The sequence below is a fragment of the Cyprinodon tularosa genome, unplaced genomic scaffold, assembly GCF_016077235.1.
Source record: "Cyprinodon tularosa strain WSP-4 unplaced genomic scaffold, ASM1607723v1 ctg92, whole genome shotgun sequence".
NCBI lineage: Eukaryota > Metazoa > Chordata > Actinopteri > Cyprinodontiformes > Cyprinodontidae > Cyprinodon > Cyprinodon tularosa.
This window is the reverse complement of record NW_024039696.1, coordinates 502,697-525,827: the sequence shown is the minus strand read 5'-3', so window position 1 is coordinate 525,827 and position 23,131 is coordinate 502,697. Positions and strand designations below refer to the sequence as shown.

Below are 23,131 nucleotides of genomic sequence, written 5' to 3'. Positions count from 1 at the left end.
AATGCACAAACTCAGCGGGTTACCTCAAGACATTTTATGAGAAGGGTAAATTTCATAAGGCAGAAGAAGTAGGTAGAAACCAAGTGGCAAAGGACTTAACTGGCCAAAGAAAAAAATAGACAATGAACCAGCGCAAAATCAACAACTTGGATACTGGATTAGAAACTATTCATGGACAGAAATTTTTACCGGAAGTCAGAAATGGAGATTTGGCTGCCGCATAGAATAACAGGTTGTAGAAAATGAAAATCTGCTGCTGGTTAAATTGCCAACTTTCTGCAACACCTAATGAGATGGCTGTGAGGGCTATCCGGTCTTTTTACAACCAAAGCAAGAATGCGTCGGCATTCTCTGCACAAAATTGAGCCTGCAACCAATTTCAATCAGACACAACTCCTCAATGGCTGCCTTTGTGACCAAAGGTGTTTGTGGATTTTAAAACATAGTTTGGGAGAGGAGAGTGAGGTCCTGTTAGTATCTCCAAACAATGGCCAATAAAAAAAACTTAGCCAAAGAGAAAACTTTTCCGTTAATCTCTCTTTTTTACAACACAGACAGAAGAACATTGTAGATGAAGCACTGATACGTGGAACCCGGACTTAAAGAGGATGATTTATGGTTTCACAAGAGGCAGATATGTGAGGTTGCACCATCTAAATGAATTTGTCAACATTTGGAGGGTCATCTAATCTCATATCTCCTCAAACTTGATATGGTTTTTGCATCTGGGGATTGTAAGAAGGTCCTACTACACCCAGAGCTCATGAGAGTGACAGAGGACCTGCAGTCACGTGACCACTGTCTGTTTTTGCTGGTATGCTTAATAATCCAGACATCTTAAACAAAATGAGTGGAGAATCTGCCAAACCAGCATTTTCTAAATATGTTAAATCTTTACATGGGGAGTTAAACAGCACTACACTACAAAAAGTTCTCTTGTATCCCTTTCCCACTGGCCAAAAACACTTTAAACCCAGGAACAATTGGCTTTAGGTGAAAGTGTTAACAGCTCGCCGACCCACGTCTCCCCAAGCTATGCGTGTTAAAATCACCTCGGCTCTGACCCTGGTTGACACGCTTTTTTAAGTCACACCATTGAACGCAACATATGGACGTCAGTGCAGTGTGGTTGTGCTCTGAAAAGGTTGCAATTATCCGGTTTGATCCCCACAGCCTGCACTCTAGGTTCCTGAGAAAGACCCTTAACCCCTGATTGCTCCCCGGGCACCGCACAATAGCAGCCCACTGCTCCCCAACGGGATGGGTTAATTGCAGAGGTAAATTTCTCCAATGTTAGATCAATAAAGTCCAATTATATAGAGTGCCTGTCACATCTGATCTAACAAGCCGTGACACCTCTCTTTACAATCGCCAAACATGGTGCACTGGTGAGAGCATCAATACTAACCCTGGATGATGGAGGACAAAGGCCACATGGCTTGTCAAGGAGGATTAGACCCAGATTTTTGCAAATGAAAAGGAAGGCAAATGCAGATTGTTAGCTGGTTGATTCCATGTTTGAAAAACACCTCGGTCAACCTGTTAATTTCAGTGGGAAAGAGGCTTTGTTTAAGGGTAGAATGTCTATAATTTGCCTGTTGCTTGTTTTCTCTGATTCAAGACAGCCATTTTTGGACATCCACAACTTCGTCTACCATGACTGATATAATCACCTGCTAAGTCGGTGGTCATAATTTTTTAAGGAAAAGCACTTATAGATATTAGATGCTTACAGCTTTTTTGTGTTCAGTAGCAGCCATTTAAAATTTCCCCACTTTGCTTGATGGGTCCAGGGCTGGTCCCCTACAATTCCTTTTCAAACATCAATCTCTGTACTAATATATTCTTTCTGTCATAATTTGTGGACATTCGGATCTAAAGAGAAGCGTCATCTCGTGGTCAGACCCTGTAATTCAGTGAAAGGGTGGAGTCAGAGTAAAAAAAAAAAATGCACGCCCAATAGAAGGAGGGGGTCACTCCAGTGGCTGGAAGTTGGAGGGGTTTTTGCTGGGAGTCGCAGGGGAGTAGGCTGCCATTCGGCTGGCATTTGACCGGTAAGGTTTATTTTGAATGGCTGCTACTGTATATCAAGTGGGGGAGAGTGCTGCGTCAGTCAGCTGGAAGGAGGGGAGCGAGCTGGACGTACTGTCCGTAGGGCTATAACAACAGATAGTTAAACCGTATGCTGAGCACGAGAGTACCATGTTTTGTTGGTATTTTCAAGGTGATTTGGAGAAACACTGCAATAACTACTGGGCGTGTTCTATATACACCTGGTTTGTTTTGCCATCCATGGTCGAGGACTAGCGGCTTTCACGTGATTGGCTGACATCAGCTGCACGTTCTCTATACATATCAAGGCCTCAGAACTGATAAGATCCAAAGACGAAGGCTGTCTGGGTTTCCCTCAGGCCGGTTGCCATCTTGACTTGATTTTAGATAAGAAAAGGTATGATGGATGAATGTAAACAAGGTAGTTTATCACGAAAGGCTAACAAACATTAAAAATGTTTTATTCTAATTATACTAAAACGGAAAAAGAAAGCTTTTGAACAAGACATGAGAATATGAAATGGTAATTTCAAAAGATAAGGTTTCCCTGGCTATGAAAGTTCACATGAATGAGCAACAGGAAAACTCAATTTTATAGGCTTTACACCTGAATGAGTCTCATTATGCATTTTCCAGCTAAATGCCACAAAAAAAACAATATGATACATATGTTGGATTTTAACTTATGCAAATGGTGAAGGATTGGGCATTACTGACTGTGATGAAATTCAAGGAGATCTTATTCTCTTCGACTGATAGATGCAGTTTTTTATGCAAGTTTGTTGCAACAATTAGTTGTGTTTCTGTGTTTTAGATGGCGAAGGAGACTGGAGTGTGATCCATGGTAAGTTCATTGCCATCAACTCGGCCAGCATGAGTTGCGCCTGTCCTCGGAGTCCAAAAGGCCTGTCGCCCTCCGCCCACCTCGCTGATGGCACCACAGACCTGATCCTGGTCAGGAAGTGTTCCCGTCTGGACTTCTTCAAGCATCTTCTTCGACACACCAACAATGATGACCAGGTGGGGGTGTAGTTATTAGTCACTAAATGCAGAAATATTTCAGATTTGACCATCTTCAATTTTGAAGGACAAAAGAGCAAAACATTTAAGGATTTTGCAGTTTCTAAATCAGACTCCAGATGAAGTGATAAAGTTTTAAAGCTGTAAATGAGAGAGCAGAAGTCAGAGTTTGCCGTCTTGCTGTGTCAGCATCTTTCTGTGCTGACTCAGCTCAATTTCTCAGCCTGGTCCTCTTCAGTTCAAGCGCCTTAGCCCTTGTGGATTCCCATGTGTCATAAATAACCTCCACCTGGCTCCAGAAAGGCCCCAGTAATCGCTGCATCAGGGATATACAGGTGCTGGTCATAAAATTAGAATATCATGAAAAAGTAGATTGATTTCAGTAATTCCATTTAAAAAGTGAAACTTGTATATTATATTCATACATTACATACAAACTCATATATTTCAGATGTTTATTTTGTTTAATTTTGATGATTACAAATGACAACAAATGAAAATCTCAAATTCATCATATCAGAAAATTAGAATATTGTGAAAAGGTTCAAAATTGATGGCCCCTGGTGCCACACTCTAATCAGCTAATTAACTCAACCCACCTGCAAAAGCCTTTAAATGGTCTTTCAGTCTAGTTCTATAGGCTACACAATCATGGGGAAGACTGCTGACTTGACAGTTGTCCAAAAGACGACCATCGACACCTTGCACAAGGAGGGCAAGACACAAAAGGTCATCGCTAAAGAGGCTGGCTGTTCACAGAGCTCAGTGTCCAAGCACATTAATAGAGAGGCGAAGGGAAGGAAAAGATGTGGTCGAAAAAAGTGTACAAGCAAGAGAGATAACCGCACCCTGGAGAGGATTGTGAAACAAAACCCATTCAAAAATGTGGGGGAGATTCACAAAGAGTGGACTGCAGCTGGAGTGAGTGCTTCAAGAACCACCACACACAGACGTATGAAAGACATGGGTTTCTGCTGTCGCATTCCTTGTGTCAAGCCACTCTTGAACCACAGACAGCGTCAGAAGCGTCTTGCCTGGGCTAAAGAGAAACAGGACTGGACTGCTGGTGAGTGGTCCAAAGTCATGTTCTCTGATGAAAGTAAATTTTGCATTTCCTTTGGAAATCAAGGTCCCAGAGTCTGGAGGAAAAGAAGAGAGGCACTTCATCCACGTTGCTTGAAGTCCAGTGTAAAGTTTCCACAGTCAGTGATGGTTTGGGGTGCCATGTCATCTGCTGGTGTTGGTCCATTGTGTTTTCTGAGGTCCAGGGTCAACGCAGCCACATACCAGGAAGTTTTAGAGCACTTCATGCTTCCTGCAGCTGACCAACTTTTTGGAGATGCAGATTTCATTTTCCAACAGGACTTGGCACCTGCACGCAGTGCCAAAGCTACCAGTACCTGGTTGAAGGACCATGGTATCCCTGTTCTTAATTGGCCAGCAAACTCTCCTGACCTTAACCCCATAGAAAATCTATGGGGTATTGTGAAGAAGAAGATGCAATACACCAGACCCAACAATTCAGAAGAGCTAAAAGCCACTATTAGAGCAACCTGGGCTATCATAACACCTGAGCAGTGCCACAGACTGATCGACTCCATGCCACGCCGCATTGCTGCAGTAATACAGGCCAAAGGAGGCCCAACTAAATACTGAGTGCTGTACATGCTCATACTTTTCATGTTCATACTTTTCAGTTGGCCAACATTTCTATAAATCCTTTGTTTTTATTGGTCTTCAGTAATATTCTAATTTTCTGATATGATGAATTTGAGATTTTCATTTGTTGTCATTTGTAATCATCAAAATTAAACAAAATAAACATCTGAAATATATGAGTTTGTATGTAATGTATGAATATAATATACAAGTTTCACTTTTTAAATGGAATTACTGAAATCAATCTACTTTTTCATGATATTCTAATTTTATGACCAGCACCTGTACTATATGGGAAAACAGGCTGATTTCAGACTAATGCTCCTCTCAGGACAGAGCCTCACCAGGGGAAGTCTGCTGATTACTTATTATTACCCTCAGACACTCAATCTATAAGAGCTTCACTGGTAGAAAGGTATGACTTTAAACTGTTTGTATGTACCGGTGAAGTTCTTATCTGTATTTGACATTCATTCACTTGTTTATTCACTAAGTTTAGACAATTTATGCACTAAAAAAAGCTATCATATTTGCAGTTTGTTCTGCTTCTGTTGCCAGACATTGACTCAGAAATATTCACTCAAAGCTGCCAGTATACAGGTGCTGGTCATAAAATTAGAATATCATGAAAAAGTAGATTGATTTCAGTAATTCCATTTAAAAAGTGAAACTTGTATATTATATTCATACATTACATACAAACTCATATATTTCAGATGTTTATTTGGTTTAATTTTGATGATTACAAATGACAACAAATGAAAATCTCAAATTCATCATATCAGAAAATTAGAATATTACTGAAGACCAATAAAAACAAAGGATTTATAGAAATGTTGGCCAACTGAAAAGTATGAACATGAAAAGTATGAGCATGTACAGCACTCAGTATTTAGTTGGGCCTCCTTTGGCCTGTATTACTGCAGCAATGTGGCGTGGCATGGAGTCGATCAGTCTGTGGCACTGCTCAGGTGTTATGATAGCCCAGGTTGCTCTAATAGTGGCTTTTAGCTCTTCTGAATTGTTGGGTCTGGTGTATTGCATCTTCTTCTTCACAATACCCCATAGATTTTCTATGGGGTTAAGGTCAGGAGAGTTTGCTGGCCAATTAAGAACAGGGATACCATGGTCCTTCAACCAGGTACTGGTAGCTTTGGCACTGTGTGCAGGTGCCAAGTCCTGTTGGAAAATGAAATCTGCATCTCCAAAAAGTTGGTCGGCTGCAGGAAGCAAGAAGTGCTCTAAAACTTCCTGGTATGTGGCTGCGTTGACCCTGGACCTCAGAAAACACAATGGACCAACACCAGCAGATGACATGGCACCCCCAAACCATCACTGACTGTGGAAACTTTACACTGGACTTCAAGCAACGTGGATGAAGTGCCTCTCTTCTTTTCCTCCAGACTCTGGGACCTTGATTTCCAAAGGAAATGCAAAATTTACTTTCATCAGAGAACATGACTTTGGACCACTCACCAGCAGTCCAGTCCTGTTTCTCTTTAGCCCAGGCAAGACGCTTCTGACGCTGTCTGTGGTTCAAGAGTGGCTTGACACAAGGAATGCGACAGCAGAAACCCATGTCTTTCATACGTCTGTGTGTGGTGGTTCTTGAAGCACTCACTCCAGCTGCAGTCCACTCTTTGTGAATCTCCCCCACATTTTTGAAGGGGTTTTGTTTCACAATCCTCTCCAGGGTGCGGTTATCTCTCTTGCTTGTACACTTTTTTCGACCACATCTTTTCCTTCCCTTCGCCTCTCTATTAATGTGCTTGGACACTGAGCTCTGTGAACAGCCAGCCTCTTTAGCGATGACCTTTTGTGTCTTGCCCTCCTTGTGCAAGGTGTCGATGGTCGTCTTTTGGACAACTGTCAAGTCAGCAGTCTTCCCCATGATTGTGTAGCCTATAGAACTAGACTGAAAGACCATTTAAAGGCTTTTGCAGGTGGTTTGAGTTAATTAGCTGATTAGAGTGTGGCACCAGGGGCCATCAATTTTGAACCTTTTCACAATATTCTAATTTTCTGATATGATGAATTTGAGATTTTCATTTGTTGTCATTTGTAATCATCAAAATTAAACAAAATAAACATCTGAAATATATGAGTTTGTATGTAATGTATGAATATAATATACAAGTTTCACTTTTTAAATGGAATTACTGAAATCAATCTACTTTTTCATGATATTCTAATTTTATGACCAGCACCTGTAAACATGCTGAACAGCAGTCATTAATTCTCTTACCACTAAGCTGTCAAGATTACTCACCACAGACTAGTTTTGGCTTTATGAGCATCCGAATTATATTAATTTATAAAATTAATACTTTCTTGAAAAGAAGGGTTGTTGTTTTTTTTCCGGTTTTCTAATTAAAAAGATGTGATTTTGGCAGTCCAATGCATTTTAGTTTCAGAGCCAACCTACTATTTGGATTGGCGCTACAAACTGTGTACCAACTTCCTAGAAACTGTTTTGCAATGGTGAGTTCAGTTATACTTGAGTGACCAATCAATGCAACCCCCAGGACCGTGGTTAGCAGTGCTCATTCTTTGTGTCTTATTTGGTGTGGTGTTTTCTGAGTGGGGGCTTGGTCTGTGCTGCGGTGTCATCGGTTGCTTTCTGCTTACCTGTGGTCCCCAGGAATAGGTCCTTAGCCCCAGGAAGAGTAGTCTCTTTTCTCGTAGACACTAATGGGGATCATTAAATAGATAAACACCAATCTGGCTACTCTAGGCTCTCTTGTGTCCGTTTATAGAGGTGGGAGTACTTCATCCATAGTTGGTGGCCTTCCAAGGCATTGTCTTGCACTGGAAATGACAAATGCTTGGTTGATGCGTCCACGAGGCCTGCACAGCCACATTATGTCGTTTTAGGCTTCAACTCTTGTCCGTGCGGCTTCCATGCAGGGAGAATTTGTAACTGCATGGAAAAGAAAAGGCAACAGCTCCTACTAGGGAGGGTTCACTAATGCAAACATCTAGAGACATCGATCAGCAGATAGTGTAAAAATTATTGGGAAGAAATTGCTGTTTCTCTTGAATGGGACAAAGAGGCTTTGAAAAAGTTCTAAACGGCTGTGTTTTGTACTTCTTGTAGTGTGGTGTTGTCCACTTCCTGTTTGTGCTGAACATGCCCACCCGGGACCAGCTAGAATGGGGAAAAAGCCGCAAAAACTGTATAAATGCTGCAGACCTTGTGACGGGCGGCTCATTTTCCACATGGACTGTGCATATGCCACAAATCAATGACCTGTGTCTTTCCTTAATACCCTTAAGCCTGGGGTCTCCTGGTAAAGTGATTGCTGTGACCCTAGTTGTTTTGTGCCTGTCCTATTTGGTTGAGACTGTTTGCAGTGCTGTAAAGGTTTGACCCTCCTCACCACTCTAACTACAGTCCACCTCCTGGTGACAAGTTCTAACATGCACATCTCAGACTCCTTTATCCTACTGCACTTCTTTTGAGTAGTTCCTAAGTGCCTATTTCCTATAAGCCCACCTACCTACCCTGTTGGAACCTAAATATGAAGCAGACACTGCCAGATGCAGGTGCTTTCATGTTATATAGTGAATTCTTAGTTATCAGAGGAGTATCCCAGAATTTTCTTTTTTTGGGGGATTTAATTGCAAAAGGGCCCTAAACAAGTGAGCAAACACCTGCGTCATTAGACTTAAAATGCCAAGAGAGAGTTAATCAGAGGCAAAAACTCTAGCTTCCCATTCTGTAGAGAAAGTTATTGCTCAGCAGTAGGCAGGGCCGTAACTACTATTCAGGGCACCGAGGTCATTTCCTCTGTATTTTCTTTTATTTATATTATGCCTACTTTGTAATAAACTGATAATAAATCCCACTGAAACTGACTTCAGGTCAATGATCTATGTCTCCCAACAAACTGCAAGGTGTTTTCTATTTGAAGAACCATTAGTTGTTTGACTGCATATTAAAACAGTAGCTCGAGGGTTTGGGCATACGTGCCGTGCTTTGTCATCAGCATGCCATGTTGATACGGTAACTGCTACATCATGGGCGTAGGTTTGCATAGGGACCATAGGGACATGTCCCTACCAAAATTTTGAACCAACCTAATTGTCCCTACCAATAATTGGATGTGAGCAACATGTTTATAATTTACAGCAGTAGTTGTTGCAGCAGTGGCTTCTTTTCCTCTCGCAGCTCCTCTGCCTGGTCTCTCCTGTCCCTTTCACATTGCAGCGCATGGAACTGTGCTGCGCTGTTTAACTCCACTCTCATTGGTTGTTCTGCCTTAAGTTCCGCCTTCTCTCTCTCTGATTGGCTGTTTTCTAGTCCGCGTGTGCTTGGAGCACAACATTGAAAATTTATTCACACTAGAATGCAGCGGTTACTACAATTAATATTAGGCTACAAAACTAGTCCCAATAAAAAAATGAATATCATGTACACTAAAAAACAAAAACCTTTTTTTTTCTTTTATAAAACGAAATATTCTGAGTCAGCCAGGAGTTCTGAAGACTGCTGGAAAAATGGGCAAATAAAGGCTGTAAGCCATCAACATTTCTGATTCCTAGCCACAGCCAACTAAAAAAGAAAATGTGAGGGTTTCCTTTTTACCGATATTTAGTTGATATTACTGTTTTCATTTTTTTGTTTTTATTTTTTACAATTTTGATATAATAACTGATCTAAGTGGGTTGCTCTGTGGGGAAAGGCACATTTTACATTTATATTACTGTATGTTTTAAAGTCTCTATACTCCAGTTAATGATGAATCACTTACTAAATTAGTTGACGATTATTGAAATAATCAATTAATATGATAAATTTTTTCAGCCCCAGATGAAATACATGAAATTGGCTACACAGAGTAACTACAGCCCAGATGTTCAACTTTTATAGTGAAGTTAATATTTTAATGAATGTATTATTTTTGCTTGATACAGAGAGAGAATAGTAGGTACAAATATTAGAGTGGGGTTTAACTCTGCACAATTCCATATCTTCAAAAGAAAATACTGTATTTACCTTCTCTCTTAGTCGTTCAAATGAAACCGTTTTCAAAGTGGAAAACAGTCCGAATTCCACATTCATCAGAGCCGGTGATACTCCAAACATTGATAAACAGCATCTAATGAGTGTAGAGCTTATAACATTTTTATTAATGGAGAAAAATGTTGCTTTTCTCTTTTAACAATGAATTTCTCTTATCAGTACGGATGCTCACATCGAGCATAAAAAAGGGCGTGCATATTGCATAGCACCAATGACACCAGACCAATAGTGTCCCTACCAAAGTTCAAATCAAACCTACGCCCTTGTGCTACATACAGGATAGAGACGCTCCTAGTGACTCCGCCAGTAACAGCAGCCTCTGGAAGAGCTGACAAATGCAGGTTGAGAGCAGTTTAAGTTGTAGATGAGTGTAAGAAAATTTACATGAGGAAATATTTCAGCCCAGGAAGCTCCTCAGACAGCACGGGAACATCTAGAAGAAAAACTAGAAGTGACTCGCAATAGTATTTTTTGGGCCCTGCGTTTGGCCATGGCAGTAGGGGATACAAAGTGACTCTCATACTTCTTTCTTTCAGAACTTCAACACTGGAATGTTGTCTCTATTTCCTTTAGGCGTTTAGCGTGTTTTCTGACAGGAAAGAAAGGCTAGATGTTCTTTCATTTTCCAACTGGCTCCACATCAGTAAAGACCCACAATAGTATTTTCAGTCAATAAGCAATTTGTTTTTGTCGCTGACTTTTTGCAGAAAGACAAAACAGTTGGTTTAAACATTCAGGACACGCTACGCAAGTGGAAAAATGTGTCTTAAGTGGTTGCTATTGCTTCTTTTTCCTATCTGCTCTGTTGCCATTTTTCTCCTTTCAGCACCATTAAATCAATGTTCTACTTTTTTAAGCTGTAATGAGATCCAAACAGCAGCACCAAATCTACTTTAATAGTTAGCATATACACTATATTGCCAAAAGTATTTGCTCACCCATCCAAATTATTGGAATCAGGTGTTCCAATCACTTCCATGGCCACAGGTGTATAAATTCAAGCACCTAGGCATGCAGACTGTTTTTACAAACATTTGTGAAAGAATGGGTCGCTCTCAGGAGCTCAGTGAATTCCAGCGTGGAACTGTGATAGGATGCCACCTGTGCAACAAATCCAGTCGTGAAATTTCCTCGCTCCTAAATATTCCACAGTCAACTGTCAGCTGTATTATAAGAAAATGGAAGTGTTTGGGAACGACAGCAACTCAGCCACGAAGAGGTAGGCCACGTAAACTGACGGAGCGGGGTCAGCGGATGCTGACGCGCATAGTGCGAAGAGGTCGCCAACTTTCTGCAGAGTCAATCACTACAGACCTCCAAACTTCATGTGGCCTTCAGATTAGCTCAAGAACAGTGCGCAGAGAGCTTCATGGAATGGGTTTCCATGGTCGAGCAGCTGCATCCAAGCCATACATCACCAAGTGCAATGCAAAGCGTCGGATGCGGTGGTGTAAAGCACGCCGCCACTGGACTCTAGAGCAGTGGAGACGCGTTCTCTGGAGTGACGAATCGCGCTTCTCCATCTGGCAATCTGATGGACGGGTCTGGGTTTGGCGGTTGCCAGGAGAACGGTACTTGTCTGACTGCATTGTGCCAAGTGTAAAGTTTGGTGGAGGGGGGATTATGGTGTGAGGTTGTTTTTCAGGAGCTGGGCTTGGCCCCTTAGTTCCAGTGAAAGGAACTCTGAATGCTTCAGCATACCAAGACATTTTGGACAATTCCATGCTCCCAACTTTGTGGGAACAGTTTGGAGCTGGCCCCTTCCTCTTCCAACATGACTGTGCACCAGTGCACAAAGCAAGGTCCATAAAGACATGGATGACAGAGTCTGGTGTGGATGAACTTGACTGGCCTGCACAGAGTCCTGACCTCAACCCGATAGAACACCTTTGGGATGAATTAGAGCGGAGACTGAGAGCCAGGCCTTCTCGTCCAACATCAGTGTGCGACCTCACAAATGCGCTTCTGGAAGAATGGTAAAAAATTCCCATAAACACACTCCTAAACCTTGTGGACAGCCTTCCCAGAAGAGTTGAAGCTGTTCTAGCTGCAAAGGGTGGACCGACGTCATATTGAACCCTATGGATTAGGAACGGGATGTCACTTAAGCTCATATGTGAGTCAAGGCAGGTGAGCAAATACTTTTGGCAATATAGTGTAGATTAGACATGCTTCCGTCTACATGGTAGCACATAAGAGCCTGGCATGCTAGCCTGACTGTCAGTTTGAAGTCCTTTTTTTGTCTCACGAATCCAGCTGTCAAAGCTTTTGGAGAATAAAAATGATATCAAATCAGCTCATCTCATTTTCTGATGGCTGCAGATTAAAGTGCCTCAGCAGTGGTTTGGGTCTTCCTTTGTTTAAATCCGTATTTACTGCATAAACCACATCAGAGAAAGGCAGACACGCAGTCATACAAGTAGGGCGAGTGGGACATTGTATCAAAGCTGAGTTAATGTCAGCATCTGAGTCCAACCAAGCAGAAAGGGACTAGACGTGAGGAGCCACTAAGTGTATTCATGGCCTTGTCAGAAAGCTTTTTAGGCAGACCGTCCAGCATGAATGCAAAGCGGCTGCAGTCATAAAGTGGGCTTGATGTGAAATAAATGGCTGTCAGTCTGCTTTGAGGATGAGAAAGGATAAGGAAAAAAAAAAGGGGGGGGGGGTAAAAAAAGAAGGATGGCACAGAGAGAAAGTGGCACCCTGTGAAGTTAAAGAGGATAGGGCAGCTGAACCTCTCTGCGACACACAGAGAGATGAAAGCAGATTGTGACAAAATAATTTCTTTTCATCTCTCTTTCCTCTTTTATTTAATCTTCCAAAGTTCCCCTAGCATTGTAATGGATAGCCGTGTTATTTAATGCCTTTTCTCATATGTGTCCTCGCTTTTGCATCAGGTGTTTTAGCTCTTAGCCCCCATGTTTGGAGACATTATCAGTAAACACATAAGAGCCGAGTTAATGCTTGCAGCCCCCTGGTATTAAAACTAAGCAGTTAAATCCCAGGGTGGTCCTCTCACTGATGGGCTGGTTGGCAACACAAATAGTTAAATGTTGAGACACTTAGCAAAGCTGGTGGACTGGTGCAGAGATAACAGCCTGGTCCTGAATGTGGAGAAGATGTAGGAGATCGTCGATAGAGAAGGAACCAGACTAACCACACTCAACTGCTAATCAGCAGCTCAGCTGTAGAGGTGGTCAGCAGCTCATAATTCCTCTGGGTGCACATCACAGACACCCTCAACTGGACTGTAAACACCACCTCACTGGTCAAAAGGGCACAAAAGCGCATGTAGTTCCTGCAGAGGATGAGTAGAGCCCACCCGCCCACACCCATCTGCATGACCTTCTACAGTAGCATCATAGAGAGCGTTCTAAATCATCACACAAACTCTTCATCATTTGATAACACCAAACCAAAACACTGCATAGTTACACCATATATATTTCAATGCTCTGAACTTCTTTGCACCATGTTTTTTCTCCCACACTGTTTACATTTGATCACTGCTGCACTTCAAAAAGATTGGAAAAGTTCTGACAGTTGTACAAAGCGAAATTTCAGTTTTGTATACAACTCAACATTAGTTTTAGGAAGCTAACAATTCTGTAACAAAAACTCTAATAGTCTAATATTCCCTGGTTTTCTGAGAAGTTGCATTATGGGATTTGTTTATCTTTATGCTATAATAATTAAATCTGAAACAAAGGTGTCCTCCGTTCCATTCCTCACCCCATCTCTGCCTTCTCTCTCCAGTTCGACCACTGGTTTGTGGATGTCCACAGGGTGAGAAAGTTTCGTTTCCAGCCCTGGCACCATGAGCTTGTCCCTGTAGAAGATCAGAGCGAGCATCCAGAGAATCCAGACCTAAGTCCTACTTCCTCTCTCCAAGAAACCTGTGACTACAGCACAGCCGAGAGCAGCTGGAACTGCGACGGCGAAATCCTGCATCACGCTGCCATTCAAGTCAGGTAAGATCACGACACATCCAATCATACAGTAATGGTAGCTGTTTTATATCAAAGTTTTACAACAAGTTTTACTGAAATCTGTCATCAAAACTAAAAAAGAAAAAGAAACCAACACTGGAAAAAGGTTGCTTTTACTGATGAATGTTTTATCCGCACGTTTAGTTTTTTGCAATCTGTTAAAAATGAAAACATTTGCTTCTTAATGTGGATATTCAGGCATTCTTCATTATAATTTCCTAAGCCCCGTAGCTTAAAAGGGAACTGCTTGTGGCGATAGAGATGGGCAAAAATCACTCTCGGCATAGATAAGGACTGCCTAATGGCTTCGAATCAAAGCACATAATATCGCAGTAATGGAAGAAATATTGAAATACTCTCAAAGCTCAAACCTCTTGCATCACTTGGGTGGATTTTCACAGTGAAGACTTTTCCCTTTTGGTATTAAACTGCAGAGTTTGCTTAAATTGACCAGAATATTTCATGTTTCAAAGCTTAAGTGGAAACAGATAATGCTCTTTGTGGCTGACAGCTCTATATTCACTGTTCACTGAAGCTCATAGTTCCACGTTTTTATTTCCTCTTATCTGAAGAACAGCTGAGAGGACTGTTGAGAAGATGTAGTTAACAATTTTTTTTTTTTGCAACTCAAGATAATGTGGGAAATATCAAGAGTACTAGTTACCTGCTTCTTAATGTACTTTACTGCTAAGATTTCAGTTCCTTATAAGGATTATTCCTGAAGCTGTATGAGGACATTGCATGGTACCCCAATTTATTAGAAAAGAAAGGGTAGAGAAAGGAAATGTACCTTTTACACCCTTGATTCCTGTGCACAAACACAATACACTGTGCAGGTTTGCTCCAAATGCAATGCATATACTTAAAAAAGCATCACAACTATTGATGTTGAACAAAGTGTATTTCATTTTCTCACATTTACCTAAAGTAATTCGTTTTTTGGTTTGTTAACAAGCGGGGCATATGCAGCCGTCCCGTTTTTTTTTTTACCCACTCGTATGCATAAAAGCAGGTTTTCTGCTAAAGTCATGAGGGAAAGGCATCAAATAAAACAGCTGTGCCTGTTGCCTGAATGTAACTCTAAGCACATTTTTTCATCTAAAGAAGAGGTCTTTAGCTTTGTTCTCTACATGAACAGTTTGGAAGAGAAAGCAGTGTTAGGAAGAAGAGCTTTTCACTATGTTTTATATTTTTTTCATAGTTTAATTCATTACTGTATTCATTACTGCCTCTCAAAAGGGTATAGATCCTCTATGCTCAGTGGGAATATCTCATTCCCACACTGGAAAAAATTGAAATCAAGATAAGTCATTTTTTTCTTAAAGGCACACTATGCAACATTTTTCAGTTAATTAATGTGTTCCATAACGTTATGGATGATTAAATGAGTCATTTCAGGTTGAACAAAGGTATTCTCGGCCGCCCTGGTGGTCTGTGGGGGAAATACTGCACTTGCAACTGCAGGAGCACCGACCCGCACCCACAGGCTCAGAAGTCTCGTGAAAGTCAGTCTTGCTTTACGGCGAGAACTGCTACACCCCCCAGTTAAAAGCATGCTCGTTGCTAGCACAGTGGCAATCTTTGTGCAGTAATGCTACGTTCACGCAGCAAAAGCACGTCTGCTGCTTCATTTTTGCTGCTTGTACCAGTTTGTTCTGAAGCAGCTTTGCTGCTCTGGCTGCACAGTGCAAAAGTGTGTCTGAGGCGCATTGGGCGGAGCTTCACTAACCTTTCTCCGCCTTGCAGCTATATTTGCTGTGATCAGTGGGAATAAACAGTGTTGGGAAAGTTCTCTTTCTATGTGAACTAGTTCAAAGTTCAGTTCACACATTTTAAAATGAACTAGTTCAGTTCATAGTTCATAATTCAAAACCAAAAAATGAACTAGTTCATAGTTCTTTTTTTTTTTTTCATATATTGCTCAATTACACCATAGCCTACTGTAGAACCACAGACAGCAATTATTTTATCAGTTGTAACTCTGAAACTGTGCGTCATATTTCATCTTCCTATCCAGTTTTGAATCCTTATCCAACCAGGGTTTACATTAGCATTGAGGGGACAGCATTTCCCCATTGTTGCTTTAACGCTTTGTTGCTGTCCATTCACTTCACACTAGTAGCAGCTGCAGCTTTCACCCCTACAGTATATTCTCAAAAACATCAGGAAAAATGTGCTGCTTGAATGGTCTTTTTATGAGTAATTATTAAAAGAAAAATAGGAAAGTAGTCTTTAAGGTGCAAATGTTTTTTTTTTATTTTAATAATTTTTTCCGTTTGAAATTCCATTTCAATACATACTAAAAAGGAATACTGGAATCCTGGAAAATTATACCAGGCAGGTTTAACAAACAAGTTACATGGATAGTAAAACCCTCAAGAACAGGGGTCTTCTATGTTTTCCAGACCAAGGACCCCCAAACTGATGGCGAGATGGAGCGGGGACCCCCTAACTATATATATTGTATGAAATTGTGTCCTATAGTCACTCTATTACAGATGGAGTAATGTAAAGAAATTAATTTCTCCCTGGAATTATTAAAGTTTTTCTGATTCTGATTCCTGGTTGTTGTGAATGAAACGGTGCCCAGCTTGAAAGAGCTCCTGTGTGTCGCTGAATGTGAGCATTGATGACTGAAAGACATCTTTTGTCTCCATTTATCTGTTTACTACAGTGTGTTGATTTCATGTTAATGAGTATTTAAAGACATTTCAATTAGTGGGGGAAAAAAATGCAGGGGGGGAATATAAAAATATCAACTAACCATGCAGACCCTCATGCAGTACCTCCGTAGACCCCCTAGGGGTCGCGGATCCCCTGTTGAAGACCTCCGCTCAAGAAGATTTTACTAACACAAACTGAGGGACCAGGCTGAGGTAGGAATTTAAGGTTACTGAAGGGCGGATTTTTTTACTGAAAGCCGGCGGGCAAACTTGTTGCCATCATCCTCACCGACCACCTGGTCATAAACCTGTTTTAAGTGATCATACTGCTGCTTTGTCGCCTACACGCTGCTGTGGCTTCCACGCTGCATTTTGTTTTGATGACGCACGCGGCTGTAGGCTACGACGCTGGTAGCTGGTGTTGCCAGATTGGGTGTTTTTCCCGCTACATATTAAGGCCTGTTTACGGTGTGATTTAGCCGGGGTTTCGCCTGGAGGGCTTTATAGAAATCTGGCAACCTATTGAACGGAGTTGAACTGAGAGAGTGTGCCGTTCACAGACGCCAGAAGGAACGAGTTCACAATAACGTTCACCAGGCAATAATGCAGTACGTTCAGTTCACGTTCGCCCAAAATATGAACGAGTTCATGAACTTTCGTTCAATGAACGCGTTCAGGCACAACACTGGGAATAAAGTAGTTTTAATATGTGTTTAAGTGAGAAAATACACCTGAAAACGTAATCAGTGCAGCCAGTTCATTCAGATTATTATCCTGCCTTCAATATTTTTTCTGTCGGAGCCGCTCAGACCCCCACATACCAGGGATGCGCCGACAGTATGGATCCCTTCATCAGCAGCGGTTCACCGCGGCAGCTGGTAGATGTTTTTCATCTAAATAGTCCAAACTGCATATTCTGCCGGCAGATTTCTGCTTTTTAAGTTAATTTAGGCGTCAATAAACTGTTTAAGAGGAGTGATCATCAGCGCTGTGTCTCTCTCCCTGGGTTAAACGCGCCCGATGCGCTGCTTCAGCTGCTCAGACGTGCTGCGCCTGGTGCTCAAAACGCGCCGCTGGACCTTTTGCTGCGCCTTGACGCCTTGACGCGTCAACCATTGACTTTGCATGTAAACTCGCTGCTTCTGTCGCGCCAGCTACGTCCAGTGTGAACGCAGCATTAGTCATTCGCTGCTAAGCTCAAAACAACCGCGCCTGGCTTGATGGAGAAACCAGGAGAACAGCTGAGCATATTTACGACAGTGCACTTTTACTTTCGCCCTCTGGGGGGAGCCTCGCTGGAAAATCAACACCGGTTGCATAGTGTACCTTTAAAATAAGTGCATTTGTTCTTGGACTGAGGAAGTAAAAGAGACATTTTGCCCTTAAAACAAGACAACTGCATTGTCTTATTTCAAGTGCATATTATCTTATTTTAAGAGTAAAAAAAACTCATTTACCAACTGAAATTAAGGGTAAATGCACTTAATTTAAGTTATTTTTACTAATTTCTACATAGTTTTTCCAGTGCACAGACTGCCACTCTCGGTCCCTGAGCAAGAAGCCTAACCCCAGAATGCCACCACACAATGGCAGCCCACTGCTCCCCATGGGGATGGCTTAAATGCAGAGAGTGAATTTCCCAATTACATTTAAATCCTGTTTGTGGCCCATAAAACTTCTTCTTAGAATAAATGTAATTCGACAAATCTATAATCCCTGTTTTGGATCTGCTTTTTTAATGGTTTCAGCTAATCCAAAATCAGTTTTGTGTAATCAGAGGGAAAACCAGTAGCCCTGCAAGTCCTCAGTAGCATCGTGTCATGACAGCCTTTCCAAGCTCCCTACTGAACAATCTTTGGCAGCTGGATGGAATACCCCCACCCGTTACTTTGCTTCTGTCCTCACTTCAGCCTCTGTCAGATCTCTGCACAGCTGGAGTGGATTCGCTAGAAGCATCATTTATTTCATGCTCCATTGTTCTTCTCCAATGATGCATATCGCTGTAATGTTGCTAATTTAACGGCCCTCCCCGTGTTAAAAGACTACTCCCCTTTAATTAAAGCAGAAGTCCGTCCATTTATTGCTCCTTCCACGCCGCTAATCGTTGCCAGAGTAAGCCAAGTGGAGTGTATTTCGGATAATCGATGGTAATAGCCCAGGCGAAAAAAGGAAAGTAGAAGGGGGAAGAGTTTCAGCTTTAAAATAAATGTAAAAAAAAAAAGTTCAACTTAAAGTTTAACAATGATGGGCCAAACCTTTAAAACAAGTCTCTTAGTATAATTAAAACGCCAACACACAGCTCTAAAGCACTCTGTTGAATAGTTTATGTGTTGAATAGATTTTGGAACTGGGTCTTAAATATTTAGAGAAAGAAAAGATGTCATAAATTACCTGACAAAAGCATTTCATCTTCTTTTGTACTCCACTAATCTATTCCTCATCAAAAAAGATGAAGTAAACGGAGATGCTGAGATCAGTTTACATTTTGCTTTCTGTATTAACTGCACATGCATGTTATACACTATATTTTTTTATATTTAACTTTAGTTATTTCAATTGTTTTATTTACTTTGGGATAAGCTTATATGTGAAATACACCATAAGTATTATTATTATTATTTAATGAATTTAAATTATTGCCTCCAACTTCATGGCTTTGGACCTCATCTTCCTTTTACTAAAACTTTCAGACTAAGTTTAACATAACATTTCTCATTTTAATGAGCAGAACCACACCGTTTGGCATGTCTTAACATTCGTGGAGCAATCTTTGAGGATCAGCAGCCACACGCTCACTTATTGACATAAAACTAACATTGGCCAACATTGTTAAACTGTCAACATCTTAAAGCATGGTGGGGGCAGCAAAGGCTGTTCTAGAAATGTTCCATTGTCTTCTAGGTACTTGGACTAAAATAAAATTCCATCCTTATCTATTTTTACCCACTACTTTATCTTTTAATTGAAATAATTAAACCATCTTAGGTATTTATTTTCATTCATTTAGCCAAAAGAGTCTAAACAAGCTAAACAGAGAATCCATATCAACCCGATGAATAAATATAATTTACTCTTTTGTTACAAAACCACCTCACTGTGGTCCTATTAACAACATCAGCCTATAAATAATTAAATTAAAAGATTCTACACACACAAAAACCCTTTTAAAAGGATTACCTGCTGTGGGCAGACCACATAGGTTACATTAGCACAGCAGGTCTTGATGCTTAAATCTCATTTTGAAGGATTTCGGGTTTTTTGTCTTGTTGTTGACTTTCCCTTTAAAACCTGACCTGGATCTGACTTGAGTTTGAACTGTTTACATGCTCTTAAAAAAAAAAAAAAAATGCAGCGCAACAGTAAGCATGTAGAAATAGGACATATACAAGTATATAAGTAGGGAGGTCCAGCGAATGAAGAATGTAGTTTTTTGTGCAAGACTTTTGCAAGAGTTTGCATCACCTATATTTTTGCAGCTTTCCCACCTGTCGGCCAATGGGGATAAGGTCAAGATCCAAGCACCCATATTAAACAACCTGAACTGATCACTTGACCCCTAAAAAAAAGTAATAATAAAAAGAAACAGATTTCTGTCACTTTTGCCTGCAGTGTAAAAACGGGCTATAGTCTCACAGCTTCCTCTAGTTGGATTCCTGCAGACGCTATTTTCATATGAACTTGGTATTTACAGGCAATTTTCTCAACACTTTTTTATGTTATGGAGGATGGATCTGCACTCTGTGAAATTTGGGTGATCAGAGATCTGCAAGATGAGTGATTTTCTGATCAAGCAAGGTTACTTCAGGGAAAGGAAACCTGATTGAAACAGCTGATTATTACGCTACATCACCGCCTTGTGCTCAGGGTGTGAATTGCTACTTGCTGAAATTACAGATCTTTTCTATCTTCCTTTTGTTAACACAGGTCAATTACCAAAAATATTTGTTTAACACAACCCCTTGGTGTCACCATCCTGCTGTGCAGATTTACTCCCATTAATGTTGGTTCATTTCTTCACTTTCAGTAAAATAATTAAAGATTGTTGCTATAATGTGTTAAAATGTCAGAGTTGATGCATTTCATCCAGTTTTATTATCAAATCGCTACCATTTAGATCTTTATGTTCAAGAGAGCTGAAAGCTTCCACTTTGAAATCTAAGCATAAATCAGCACTTGTGGATGCACCGCTTTAACATCTGCCGCTTCGTCAGTGAAGTCTCAGGGAAATGAGCACAGCCATTAAAGTTATGGTTTGTTTTCAGGCTCAATGATGCAGAGTGTGTGTGCTGTCTTTTCTCCACAGTGTCCAGTGTGGACTAATCAGGCTGTTTGCTCGGGGAATCGAGGAGCAGCAAGACGCAGAGGGGGCTGTTTGAAGACATTTTGTCCAGCATTTTTTCTGAAGACAAGAACTGCAAAGAACAGAGACTTAAAGTTCCTGAAAAAGCACATCTAATTTCTATGTTTCATTTCCAGAAAAGGGTCAAGATTGAGACATTTTGAACCCAAATGAACGTAGCCCTTATTCCTGGTTTGATGATGTCCTCAAAAATCAGAACTGTTGTAATAGCTTTTGGATTAAGTTGGTATAAATGTGATTCACTCTACCCAGTTAGTGCACTTTTACAACAAAACAAAAACAAAGATGTGAAAGCTCAAAGCAGGATGAAACGGAGCTGGACTCAAGCTGCAATGAAAGAGAACCAAAAAAAAAAAAACATCCAGCTCCACATGAAGACAGAAAGAGTGGAACAGAGATGTGAACATAATGAAGAAGGATCTTTGTGAAGTGATAAACCATAGAAAAATCAAATGCACTTATGTGAGCAATATTATTTCCTTTTGGAGGTTTTTCATGTTCAAGTGAAAGCTTATATCTGCCAAAGGCAGCAATAAAAAGAATTGAATACCCTAACAGGACCCTGGTGGCTGCTGGGTGATGAGGAAAGGGCTCGCTGAATGACCTGGAGTGTCTCAGCACTGCTGTGCTGCACCTGTGGCTCCGAGGCTTGCTCAGAGAACCACTCACAGTTTAATTATCACCTGGGATCAGCCAAATTCCTGCATTGTTAATGTTATTACAGACAATCTTTCCCTCTGATCCCAAATCAGCCTCACTTACCTCTCCTAAGTTACAGGTGAATGCGGTCTTGAACCCATAGTGGTAAAGTACAAAAGAATAAACATATCAAGCTGTACTTCTGCTTCTTATAGAGATTAATCATTATGTAGCTCTACACGCACACACAGTGTATGTATGCAAAAGGTGAAATATAGTTTCCAGCATCCCTGCAGGGATGTGCAATTATTGATGAGTGTGAATGTGCAGATGTCATGAGTGAGCTCTTTCCAAATTAAACCCAGAGCAAGCATTTTTTTTAGATGCCCTCGTTTAAGCCAAGAGCTGTCCGACACCAACTGACTTAGAAAAACACAGTTTTATTTCTTTATATCCGTTTTCATACACACACACACAAGCACTTTACTTTTCCAAAGCTATTCCCTTTGACTTCTTTGGACAACATAAATTGGAAAGGAGTCCAATAAGATAAAGTCAAACTAAAATAAATGTACTTATGCTTTCATTAAAAAAAGATGAAATCAGATATGTCAGTCGTGTTAAATGTTAAGCTAGGTTTTCTTTAATTCTGTATATTCCTGGTGATCTGACCTCTTATTGTTTTCTTATATTCATTTTTTAAGATATTTTTGCCATTTGCTCCTAAATATATGTTTTTATTGTGGGAGTGCCGAGTCTCTCTTTTGTAAAAGAAGTTCTGCACATGATTTGCACCTTTTTTTTCTTTTTTACAGTTTCCAGGTTTCTAACACACTTGAAATAACTTGCAAAAATGTATAAAAACTGTGTGTGGAGGGTTCTTTCTATAATCTTCAACATCTTTTCCAGACATCTTTCATTAATGAGTGCTCAGACCAGCCAATAACATTTTTCAGAGTCCTGGTTATAAGCAATGATACAAATTACAGGGTCATCAGCAAACTTTGTGACAAAGAAATAAGAGCAGCCACTTCACAAAGACACTGTAGTTTGCCAAAGCCAGCAGTTTTCAATATTAACAGAGATTTTTTTTTCTACACATTAAAAAAAAATGACCCTGCTTCCCTTTTATTTCAAAAGTTATCATAAAGCAGAAAGCAAAAATAGAAGCATTGCTTTATCATGACTTTTCCACATGAAAAGCATTTTTACCTTGTCTCCAAAAATCTGCTTTAGAGATTGTCTAAAACAAAAAGCACAGCAGTTTGTTATTAAGTGTATTTACTACATGTGTGCTCACTGCTCTAAACAATCCATGTTATCCGACGAAGAGACGTAGGTGGGAGAGATCAGTTTTATAGATTTTTCCTGAGGCCTAGTGCCAAACCATGCCTGGCTTCCAGCTCTTGCTGTCCAATATGCATCTTCAAACACTTCCAAACATTATCACTTAATCAGCTCATTCCATTGGCTGCCTTCTTAGTAGTTGGCAATTCAGGTTCTTCTCTTGAAGATAATATCTCCATCCTAAAGGGGGAAAAAACTATATTTACTTAACATTTTTTCCTGCAGCAATAAAGGTGCCTTTTGGATGTGCAAACACACATTGTCCAACTTATCTGAAGAATATGCATTTGAGTCTTCTGTGTAAGGCAAGAGAACATAGAAGTCGGCAATGTTCTTTGTGTTTCATTCATCCAGGAAGGTTTAAAATATATTTCCT

General features: G+C 40.6%; 1 protein-coding gene across 1 annotated transcript in view; it reads left to right on the top strand.

The window, feature by feature from the left end:
* The window catches only part of cerk (ceramide kinase), a 64,037-nt gene extending 42,196 nt beyond the window's left edge, over nucleotides 1–21,841 (top strand). The window contains exons 11-13 of the mRNA XM_038274580.1: nucleotides 2,867–3,072; nucleotides 13,514–13,728; nucleotides 20,713–21,841. Coding sequence (XP_038130508.1) covers nucleotides 2,867–3,072; nucleotides 13,514–13,728; nucleotides 20,713–20,785 — 494 coding nt within the window. The 3' untranslated portion in view covers nucleotides 20,786–21,841. The remainder of the gene's footprint in view (nucleotides 1–2,866; nucleotides 3,073–13,513; nucleotides 13,729–20,712) is intronic.
* Nucleotides 21,842–23,131: the final 1,290 nt, after the last annotated feature.